The 12415-nt window shown below is 40.1% G+C and overlaps 1 protein-coding gene across 1 annotated transcript; it reads right to left on the bottom strand.

Annotated features, from left to right (window-relative positions):
* Positions 1 to 1603: 1603 nt before the first annotated feature.
* DSEL (dermatan sulfate epimerase like) lies at positions 1604 to 10831 on the bottom strand. The gene is made up of 2 exons (XM_020282210.2): positions 10679 to 10831; positions 1604 to 9850 (listed from the first exon to the last, which is right to left on the bottom strand). Exon 2 carries the CDS (start codon positions 8963 to 8965, stop codon positions 5327 to 5329), a length of 3639 nt encoding a protein of 1212 aa, XP_020137799.2. The 5' UTR covers positions 8966 to 9850; positions 10679 to 10831; the 3' UTR covers positions 1604 to 5326.
* Between the last annotated feature and the right edge of the window lie 1584 nt (positions 10832 to 12415).

Below are 12415 nucleotides of genomic sequence, written 5' to 3'. Positions count from 1 at the left end.
TGTCTTAACTGTAAATGCTCAAATTATCTGAAAACCTTTTGAAAATTTTCTTACTGGGAAAATGATACATTACATTAGAGTTTGCCTTCTCTTTGGGCAATATGGTAATAGAATCAAAGTAAACATTCTGCTCCCCTGTCCCCCACATCAATAAGACTTGAAAATTGGAGGTAGTCACAAAAAAGGAAATAAGTACCTTTCTATTAATTTTCACACTTAATCTTTTATTAATCCTTGGATCAAAAGGGAGTTTACAGATGGGAAAATGGAGGTTTAAAATTATGAAACTTGACTAAGATCTCAGTGTCAGTAAACCATGTCTACTACAGAACAGGTACCACTTTTTGGTGCCTTTCCTTGGGTGGTACTTGCTACAAATGAGAGAACTGATGAATTAATTACAAATCCATTCAAAATTCTTCCAAAAAACTTTGGAGTTGGAAAAACTGGGACTAAATATTGGTCAAATCACTTATCAGTGGATTTACTTTGGACAAAGCACTTGACAATAGAGTTGTTCTGGGGATTGCAATGAGATACATGAAAACCTTATGATTCAAGGCATAGAGCATGTGATTAATTCATGATAGACAGATCCTTATCCTATTAAAAAAAGGTGTCTTCACTGTGCCAACTCTGTGCATCAGCAGTCTCCAATGTTTTTGGCACCAGGGACCAGTTTCATAGAAGACAATCTTTCCACAAAGTGGAGGACGGGAAGGGAGGGCGGAGCTTTGCAGCCTAGTCCCTAACATGCCACTAACCGGTCCTTTGCCGGGGGTTGCGGACCACAGTTGTGCATCATCTATCTTAAATGCCTGAAGAAACTTGCAAGAAGTTTCCTCCTTTTCATCATATCATGACTAAATGAAGAACTTACCAGTGGCAGTAGAGGCATATGTAGAATACAGGCTCTTAGTACAAGCATATTCTTGTCATTTAGAAAGTTGTAGAGTCAAGACTTGGAATTAAGTTACAAGAACAGAAGTAAAAATTGCCTATCATGAGAGGTGAGTGGTGTCCAAGTTTAGCAGCTGAAATTGTCAAGTTTAGCAGCTGAAATTGTGGGACTGAGTATCAGTATTCAACTTGTCCTTCATTTTCCAACTTCTACTTCCTCAGCTCCATACAAAATCCTAACACCATTACACAAAGAACTAAAGAAGCGTGGTATGCCAAAATTATCTCAATCATAGTCAAGTTACTTTTAGTTTTTTATTTTTGGATTAACAGAGGAGTCTTATTATACATATGTATAAACTAGTTTATGATCTTCAGTATGTTTTCTTTGCTGCATAACCAGATGAAGATGTGAAAGAAAAACAAAACAAAAACAAAAAACTTCATGGTTTGGAAAACTTAGCTGAACCTACCTTTCGAAGAAAGAATCAATTAAACATGTATGTGTTATCTGGAGTAACACAACATAAGCCCATGCAAACTGTAGCTCAAGCATCTCAAGTTGTTTAAAAGAATGTTAGAATCTATTGTTTAAAGTATCTATCATCCACTGTGCAAAAAGTCATCTGGGTCTTAAAAATTATCTGGGTAACTTTTTTTGCCAAAATGAAATGAAATAATGATTAGTCAGATATATTAAAGATTTTGGTCAACAATTAAATAAGCAGGAAATAGCCTACATATTAAATGTCTTGGTGTATTTTAGAATGTTAGGTACTGGAATATAACACCTCTGAAAGTGGTGTTATAACATATTGCCTTCTATGTCCATTTTTTCCTAATCAATGAAAACTTTTCTATTTATGATCAATTAATCAAAACAAACATAGCAATTTAAAAAATATCATTGATGTTTACTCACTTACAGATAATTAAATGCAATATACTTTATCAAGAATGTATAGGATCTTTGGCGATGCACCAAAATCTCTGCTGATTAATGATGCCAACCAAAAGTAAGTGGTGGAGAGGAAGGGAAACATTTACATAAAAAGGAAATTTTTAAGACATGACAGTGTGTGTGTGTGTGTTCGTGCGTGCGTGCATATGTGTGTGTATGTGTGTGAGGGGAAATTTCTTTGAATACATTTGCAGAAGGCAATGTGACAGGTCCTCTGCCATTCCTTGGAATTTGATTATAAATGAGAATTGTCCCATTCTTGCCAGGAATTAATTCTACTCTAAAAAATAATCAAATGTCTAATATTTTAGTGTCTAGGCCTAATATGTACATATTCTTGTGTCATCTGCTTATTAAAGTTTGAATTTTATTTACTTTAACTGTAAAAATTAAAGTTAAGCATATTCATAGGTTTGGCTTCCTTCTCCTGAGCATATTCTCCTATCTGCTACATTCTCTGGATTTTTACTACAGTAAATTCACATCTGGATATGGACTTTCTATTTGATCCTGAGTAAATCTGCAATATTTGAAATTTTTGAAAATCAGATTATCATTACATTTATTGATTTTACTTTTTGTTAGCAAGATTAACACATTCTTTCAAACTTTTAATCCTTGGCTGGGTGCTGTGGATCACACCTATAATCCTAGCACTTTGGAAGGCTGTAGCAGGAGGATGGCTTGAGGCCAGGAGTTTGAGACCAGCCTGGGCATGAGAGAGTTCCTGTCTCTACAAATAAACAGAAAAATTAGCTGGGCATGGTGGTGCACGCCTGTAATCCCAGCTGCTCAGGAAGCTGAGACAAGCTGTTGGGAGGACAGCAATTTGAGGTTACAGTGAGCTATAATGATGCCACTGTACTCTAGCCTGGACTACAGAGTGAGACTCTGTCTCAAAAAAAAAAAAAATCATATTATGTAAATAAAATATTTTATACTAATTAGGACTACGTTTGAGGAAGTTAATAAAGAAAGGGATTGATTTTGTAGATAGAACATTTTATAAATGCTTCCCTCAGAAGTATTAGATAGTGATAATCCATCTTTTAATTATTTTCAAGATGAGAAGAACAAAATTAAGGGTAGAGGCTATTTGGATTTCTTCAAGATCACCGTGGGAGTGCAGGAGAATCAGTCCCCTTGTGTATTCACATTATTAGGCAGGGGTCTCAGGCAAGATCACATGTATATCCAATGGATATATCATCCCTTCACCCATACCTAACATTCTTCACAGGGACATCTATAAATAGAAATGTTCTCCAGCAAACTTACTATTTTAGAATTAACCACATACTAGGGCTCATGTCTGAAATTTTCCCTTGAAGTGGGAGTAGGTGAGTACAGAGACAAGTACATTCAATTTCACATTGCTATGTGGCCATGAAAGTTAGGATACACTGTGAAGATAATTTTGGGAAGCCTTTACTTTTCTTTTGCTATCAATAGCATGTTCCCATAATCATTCTCAGAATTACTCACTAGCATTTTCATTTTCCATACCTCTTCCTCACCTATTCCTCCACATATTCACCTGGCTGTCTCCTACCCATGGGTGCATTTCTATACAATGTTGAAATGTAGTGATAGCTTCTGCTTTCTTCTTTTTTTTACCTGCACACATTTGTAATTCTTACTTTGATCAGACCTAATACTGCTTCCAAAACAGAGCCTTTTTATTTGATATGATTCAAGATCACACATCCTGGGAATTGAAAGTAAACACAGATACTCTGATCAATAAAGGAAATATTGTTATAATCCATGTAGCATTTTACATGCTCACTGATAACCCCGAGATAGAAAGAATGATCTCCCTTGAGAAAAACAGTAAAGATTTAGGTCTTCAGTGACCTATCAACCTATTAACATATTCATATGATTTTCATTCATTTTGACATTATAGAGAAAAGATCACCAGAGCTATGGGAAGGAAGTACATGTGGGGGAGGGACAGCAGTCTCCACTCTCACTATGGAAGAAAAACTGACAGTCGAGTTAGGTTTAGCTGGAATGTAACAAATCCACAGCTTTATCACTCTGGAAGCACATTTTGACATAATAACAAACCACTGAGAAAGAACCACTTTTATCTAGGTCAGAATGACAGACTCCCAAGTGTTAGAGAGCTTGGGGGAACTACAGCTTGGAACATCAAGAAGACTGCAATCGGTACAGATATTTTCATCAAGTCTTGACACTGTCTAATAGTTTTCATCCAATACACTGTAATTATTTCACTGGCTTACAATGGCATAGCATTTTTATTTCAGAGCCTACCAAAATAAAATGAACCACATTTTATGACGACTACATTTATAATAAGATGCAGATGGTAAAGGAAACAGATGCCTCTGACATCATCTCCCATTTGCTTTCAACTTTCGCAGACACTGGCAGTCTGTAAACTCATTCAAAGGGATGCAAGATAAGTCAGGCAGTTTTCCAATTCTGTTTCTTGTCTAAAAAAACACTGGCAGCAGTGACACTGCTATCTTTGAGTCATACAGTGTTAATTCCACAAAAATAAATTTGATTTTAAGTCTGTTTCAGTCTTTAGTGAAAAACTAATCATCTGGGGGAAAAATACCCACAAATATTGGGAGTTTAGCAATTAGTAACTGCTGATTGTTTTGCTTGACAGTGACAGAAAGGATAGTGTGGGAGTGGTATGATGGTGAACAGCTGTAGTTTCAGGGAGGCAAAAAGAGTTTAAAACAGACAAGCATGTCTAAAATAACCTACCAGCCCTTGGTACTCAGATTGTTCAAAGACTTATTCCTTATTATTTCTAAGTAAAAAACTTTAAGTAGGCTTTCCAGGTCACTGTTTCTGACCTCAAAAAAGCATATTCATTCTGTTCTTCCATCTGTATTGTCCACAGAAGGAATCCTATAGTTCTGATAGGAGCTTTCACCGTTTCCCCAGTGATATCATTGAACATTATACACAGTAAAAGAAATTCTTTTTCTTTGTGCAAGATAAGTGTGTTAGAAGACCTTTTCAAAAAGATAAGGAACTTTTGTAGTCCATCTTGAAAGCAAGAGATGCATGGGTAAAGCAGGAATTACAAGGCCTTTAGCAGTGTTTGAGGTCCCAAGATAGATTAACACAGTTATAGATGAAGGAGAGTTAAACAAAAACCTTTAAAATCTTCCCATCTCCCCTGGCACCCATGATATAACTTCATCTACACCTATATGGCAGAAACATTTTAGCAGAAAAAATTTCAGAAACAAAGGCAAACAAAGTAATGCCATAAAAATAAATCCTGCTAGGCCAAATATGGTGCTGATTTTTAAAATAATCTCTCTGTGCAAATAACAGATCAAACACACACATACATACATACACCCACACACATACATACACACATAGTACAAGAATAAACAAACTCTTCTAATTCATATCCACAAAGTGGGTTGGGAAGTATTAGTGCAAATTTCTGCTGACCTGCAGCATTTAGTCCATAAACTTTGGATATCCTAGATGATCCATCAGTGTCCAACAGATGTTTTCAATTACTTTAATTTCATCTCTAGGCAAATTTTGTTTCCAAACATTAATATTAGTTGGTGATATTTCCCCTTCATAGGGAAGGTAAAAAAGGTTTGTGGAGGTGGCAAACAATATTTGGTTTAAACTAGCAGGAGACAAAGGAATTCCAAGAAAGGCAAAAATCCTTTCAGTGGTTTTCTGAGGAAAATGCACAATATCTTCAAACTTGACCAGCTGGTAGCTGGAAGGCAGCAAATCTGCATTTATTCTCAATGCTGCTGCTGTGTTTGCTAGCCACAAATGAGACAACAGGGAGATTGCATTTGATTCGGATTTTGATAATTCTTTCCTCAATGATTCATACTCGAAAGCATAGTCCGAATTTAAGTTACATTTGCCTTTACCTCCCTCTATTTTAAACAATTTTGCTAAGTGCTCTGGTACATTCTTCAAAGAGTAAAGACTTGGCTTACTACTATACAGCATTGAATAAATCCATGCCCGAGGGTCTCTTACTATGTACAATGCCCTCATCGAAGTTCCTAAAACTTCCTGAAAAAAATGAAGCTTTAACGTCCAGCTTCCACTGCTTAAACTGAGCACAGGACGTGCACTTGGATAATAGACCAGGTGTCTCCTCAAAGCCCTAATATATTCAGCATCTCTATCAAAGGCGCCTTTCATTCTATTTCTTTGTTCTGGCAAAGACTCTCTCCTTCTTGATTTTCTTTTTTTGTCCTTATTCATTGTAAAATATTGGGCCAGTTTACCCCTACTGGGTTCATGAAGATGAATATTTTGCAAATGCAGTTTTGTGTCCTGGACTAAAGATTGCAACCAGCCTCGGAGTAAACGAAAATGCCCACTATGAATATCTGACGCCTTCCATTCACAGGCATCTATGAATGAGTCCATTTCAAATTCAGTTTCAGGGATATCTATGTAGGCTGTAGGAACCCTGATGTACAGAAAATCACTACTGTTGAAAAATAGCTGTTTGAGAATTTCAGCTCCTGAACCAGGAAGTGAGGTAATAACAACATCAGGAAGATCGATGTGGTGCCCTTCTGAAGACAAAGCCTTCTTGGTTGTCTTGGCTTCTGTCCTCCTCCATTTTGCACAGATGGGCTGAGTGCAAGTGCTCCATACATCCAGAAGCTCAATAAACCACAAAGCAATTACAAGTATTAGTATCCATCGCATTAACTTTCTAAAAGAAAGGTAAAACCGCCATTGGAAAGTTAAAATCACCAAGCTAATGCACAAAATTAATCCAACTGCTATATTAAATTTAAATCCAAATGGGAAGATGACTCTATCATGTCTTACAGGCTTTACTATTGCTTGAGTGCCCAAACCAAATCGAGTTATTTGGTCTTGATCAGCCACATTGGCAAAGCCACCAAATCCCAGGTAACTGAATCTTGTCTTCAGGTTATGGTAATCAGTTACAATGGAAACAACATGTTCAGTATTATTGACATTGAGAGATATCTGAAGGCCAGAATTGGAATTATCAATGAATCTGCAGCTGGAAACATTGACATACGGCCCATAAAAGACATATGCAATCCTCATAATTGTGGATTCCATGTGAAAAGTAACATTAACAAATTGAGTCCACCGTTTCTTAAATTCAGCAGCTTGTTCTGCTTCCTGTATACTAGCCATGGGACTACTGCCACGATGATCAAACCAAAACATTTTGTAGTGTGCATCCCACACATCCATCATGGCACCATTATACCTATTCATAAACCTATATGGGATATATTTAAAGTCAATGTCCAGATTATGAAAGAAGGCACTGACAGAATTTATTGGGGAATCTTCTTGTCTCTCAATGTGATCAACAACTAGCAGAGTTTGAGAATTTAAGAGAAGCAAAGCACGATATACACTTTTTAGTTTCATTGCTGAAGAATAAGCAGACACTGCTTCCCCACTCACAAATATCATTTCCCCATGTTGTGAGGCAGTGATAATTTCCCCAGCTGCATCCCCAACTTCCTCACCAGTCCACTTGAGCCACTGTGCACATTCTCCCAGTTGACCTTCCCAGGGCTTATTACATTGGCTTGAGGGTGACGGAGCAAACACCAATACATTATTAAGGTGGCTCAACTTGGGTCCATAGAGAGCTTCAGAAACAAATACCTGTCCATTGGGGGCAAAAGTAAAAGAGTTCTGATCTGGATGTTCATGTCCTGGGTTAAAGCTTCTCCATCCATCAATCCAGGAGTATGGCTGAAAGTGAACTATGTCATACACAGCTCGTCCACCTAGTTTACCAGATTTAAAAGACACAAAAGTATTGGTCTGTGTGTTCGGCAACCCAGCCCCATAAGTGACAACACCCCAGTTAGGAAATGTGTGCATTTTTGCAGTGCCATATTCAGCAGGAGGCTGTGGGATGAGCTGGGGATCATACCAGATATATTCAGTGTGAAGAGTACTCCATCTCTGAGCAGTTGAAGGAACCATTGGTCCATCTTTAGGTCGGTGCTTTCTAATTTGCTGAGCTAACCAATTTCCAGCTCCATTCTTTAAGACAAACTTATCCAAGAAAACTAGCTGGCTTTCTGGACCATAAAACCAATTATAATTGGAATCTGCTATACCCACAGTTCTCTGAAAGCCTGGTAAAAGGGTGGCATAATAGAACCAAAAGTGCATTTTTAACCAGTTATTCTGCAAGTTGTTGATGTTAAAATGGCGTTGAGCTAGAAAAACATACTGTGTGACTGATTTAGCTGTGTAGCTTCCATAGGCCACGCCTTCATCCAAAGAACCATCAACAATATGATTCAATAGAAACATTGTCTTTTCCATCACATCCACTACAACTTGTTTCCATATATTTGCTTTAGATTCTTTATCTACCCCTGTCACCAAGGCCCCTGTGAGTAATGCTATCATATTAGTAGCTTGGTGGTTATGGAGAAGCTGTTTACCCCATGAGCGGACCTTGGAATACTCATACATTTCCTCAGTAATAACCCATATTTTTTCCAGGTATTTTTGTCTTCTATTATTATCCAACAAGTTATACAAAAAGTCAAAGGCAGTTGCAAAACCTGTTAAGGAATGGCCAATTGGAACCTCATCCCCTGGTGCATTCTCAACTAGCCAGTCTTTGTAGCCAACCATCCTGTCCATATATTCCAAGACAAATTCAAAGGCAACTTTGTCTTCTGGGCATAACAAACAGTACAATGCTAATGGAGGCAGATTGTTACCATAAATTTCATTCCACTTGGCAGCAAAATCAGAATGCTTGGGTGGAGGTAGGTAGTATGTCGGGTTGGACAGCATAACTGTCACTGCACTTCTGATAGCTCTAAAAAGATGCAAATGGCTTGTGCGAGACTGTTGTCTCATTGCTTGGATTTCTCTAGCATCAAAATATAAACTTGGATGAAGCATACTTTTCTTCAGCTTTTGGTTGGGTCTGAAATCTTGTACTTTCTGCGTTTTAAACTGATCTATATCATCTGTGAAAACTGCCCATTCAGAGTAATTGTTCACAGATTCCTCAAAAGTAGAAAAACCAAACATCAATAATGCTAAGAATAGGAAATGTCCTGTAAACATTAACGCCATGATCCATGGGGGAGTTCCTTTCCTTAGGCATACATGTCAAACAGAGTATTCAACGTGTTCCCCATCTGGTAATTATAAAACACACATTAAAGGCCTTGATAAAACAAAGACTGCAAATCTTATATGCTGTGAAATCCTGCTGATGTCCGGCTCATTCTAATCAAGTGCAGTTGCCAAGGAGAGAAAACTTACACTGTGTATCTGTGTCCCTGGCACAGCTTTGCTTCCAATAAAACTTCAGGGAATTTTAAAGTCTCTAATTTCTCCATACTGATTCTCCAGGGAACAGTAGTACAGCTAAAAAATACTGTAGATTCAGCATTTACTTCCTTTAAATAAATCTATTTAACATGAAGAGTCGAAACATGAATTGTAAAAAAGAGAAAAAGCACTCCAAAATTCAAATTAAGAGTCATTCCTAGCATAAAAAAAATCACTGGTAATAAACTCACCACAGATGTATGATGCATTTATGTGTGTTGCCAGAAGATGCTGATAAAATACTGACATTCTTGGAGTGAGTGGACTCAGTTGTACTATTTGCTTTTTACACTTCTTGCTTTCTGAATTTTTTCTTCTTCCATTTTTGGGAGAAAAACATCCTTAACAAGTGTTCAAAGTCCTACTTGGTTTAAAAAAAATAAAAATTCCTGCCTTCATTTCAAATCTGTCTTTCTCAGGCTTACTCATCAGCCTATTGTGACACAAGAAAGCATTGTCATATCTTCTTTTATCAGCTTCATCTGTACAACTATAAAAATTTAATCTCTTCGGCCACCTAGATACTTCTCTTCCAACCATGAAGTAACCACCAACAGGGAAAGAAAACTCCCCTTTCACCAACAGTGATATCTCTTTTCTGTTCCTTTTTCATGACACTCCTTTCTGGGGGAAAAACAGAACAAAGAAATTCTCTGAGGCTACAGGTATGCTGGGAGTGTGTATATATCAATGATTGAAATATTCTGCATCTCTTGATAGAAATTTTAGAATCACAATAAAATCTTACATTATATGAAACCTGATTAGCTCAAGTGATTTTGTTTTCTAATACTTTTAAACACATACATCTGGATCTCAGTGAATGTTAGCAGTAACAAGCAACTACAAGATATAACTCTCCCGACAGTATTTATATTTTAACGGTGGCTTGTGTTAGTCACTTAACAATGTTTTTACTCAAATGCAGTTTACACAAAGATGAGTCTTGTATCTTTCTTGTTATTTCTTGTTACAAAGGACTCAGGGAGAAAAAGCTGAAAGGACTTTTCTTTTCACTCCGCTTGAAGGGTTGGCTTTCATAGGATCAGAAGGTATCTTCGTAATGAGAACTACTAAGATGAGTCACTTTTCTCACAGGAGAAATCATGACAACGCGTCCGGGCAGAGGAACAGCAGTTCCACTCCAGGCTCACCTGTAACCTCCTTTAAACGTCCTTAGGAGAAGCCACCAGAGGGAGCTCAGACCCAGATTTAAGGAGCAGCCTCTCCTTGCCCGTCTACGGTTTTGAAGAACCTAACCAAGTTTCAGTCTTGGACAAGTCTCCCCTCTGTAGGAAACATTAACGCTAGGAGTTTCCTGATCCGCCCCGCCTGTTGCATTTTTTTAATTCGTGTCCTACGAACATGCCTCCACCATCCTCCGCTCCCCACTCCCCGGCCTGCAGCCGTGGTTTGGGGGCGAGAGACCCCTAAATGGCCAAGTCCGCTTACCTGAGGCAGATCCCGACGGGGTCTCCGGGCTGCGCTGGGCCCCAAGAGAGGCGGATGTGGAGAGTTCGAGAAAACTGCTCTGCACAGGAACCAGCCCCTGCGGTCCCCGCAGGGATCCCCGCGACCCCGGCGGCGCCCCCCGCGCCCCGACAGGCGGCGCCCCCCCTCCGCTCCGTCTCCTCAGCCGCGCGGACCCGCGCCCCGCACCGCCCAGACACACCCGCCCCCAGGAACGCCGGACGCTCGCGGGGGCACTCCCGGACCGCCGGAGGCAGACCCGCGGGCAGCGGGCGCTCTCGGGGCCGCCGTGTCCAGCGGAGCGCCCGGGTCCCCAGGCCGCGATGGAGCCGCAGCCGCCGCTCCTCTGTGCCAGCTCTGCGGCCCGGGGAGGGCGAGAGACCGCGACGCGGGCCGGCGGGCGGGGGGCGGAGCGGGAACGGGGCGGGGCGGGGAGGTGGGCGGGGCCTCCAGGAGGGCCAGAGCCGGCGACGCGGGACGGCGGGTGAGGGGCGGGGCCAGGGGCGGGGCCTTAGGGAGGAAGAGCGCGGGCAGGGCAGAGCGCCCCCGGGAGACCTGAGGGAAGAGATTCGGGCGCGAGAGCTACGCGCTGAGGGGCTGCCGCGCGCTCCCGGACTAGCGGAGCTGGAAGAGGGGAAGTTTGGGAATGCTAGTGGAGACCCGGCTGGCGTTAAAACCTTTTCGTTATAGGAAGAGGACAACTGTAAGAGGGCCAGGGTTGGGAGAAACAGAGAGAGATATGGGGTTGACTACAAGTGGTGGGAGAAGCTGTGGTGGGTGCGGGATGGCAGGAAGCACCCTCGGGAAAGACGAGGGTGGATGAGGAGGGAAGGAATGAGCACTCCCTTGGAACTGAGAGGCCGCTTGGCTGAGGTGGCTGTCGTTTACAAAGGCAAAATCAGAATATCCAGATTAATATATGAGAACAACTTCAGAAGCCCAGATGCTAATACAGCTCAGGCGAAAACAACAAAGTCTAGTCAGCTTTACTGAATGAAAATAATTTCTGCAGCAGTATAAACAGGAAAAAATATGGGGAAAACAGGTAGAAGGAGACTCTTACTTGTGAAAGAAATGAAAACTGGCCTTCAGTAAAGAAAGCCTGCATGGGGGAAGAAGGCTGTGCACAGTGAAATATCAAGTTTATCAACAATTCCACAGTGAAATATCAACAATTCCATCCTAAAATGGGAATTAGTAACACATTCAGTCTCCTTCTATGCCATAGTGTTTTGGTAATATTTAATAAGATGTATTAAAAATGTTAAAAATGAGAGTCTTGCTTAGGTCACTTCCTTGTAAAAATCAAAGAGCAGACCATTGCTAGCAGAATGAATTTCAAAATAATTTAACTAGGAGATGAAGTGTGGCCTCAACCTGCTTTTATCATACTTCTACTTTGTCCTGGTAGGAACTTTAGCCCAGACCAAATGGCCAAACTTGCTTCTGCTTTGGCACTTCAGTAACTATGCTCATTCCATTCCTTCCTCCACAGTGTCCTTTACCTAGCCACCACCAACTTCTAGGTAAAATTTTCTCACTGTTAAATTTCCCTTATTGTCCTAGTCTTAGCTCAGATGCTTAAGTTTTTCTGTAAATACCTCCTAAGTTTCCCTAGCCAGAATATATTATGCCAGCACTATATTATTCGTATCTCTATTCAGCCCTTTAGATGGTATGTGCAATGTTTACTGTTTCACCTGGCTGACTCTTTCTTGT

The sequence above is a fragment of the Microcebus murinus genome, chromosome 17 (assembly GCF_040939455.1).
Source record: "Microcebus murinus isolate Inina chromosome 17, M.murinus_Inina_mat1.0, whole genome shotgun sequence".
Taxonomy (NCBI): Eukaryota; Metazoa; Chordata; class Mammalia; order Primates; family Cheirogaleidae; genus Microcebus; species Microcebus murinus.
Note: the sequence above shows the minus strand (reverse complement) of the source record. Positions and strands in the feature narration are given on the sequence as shown.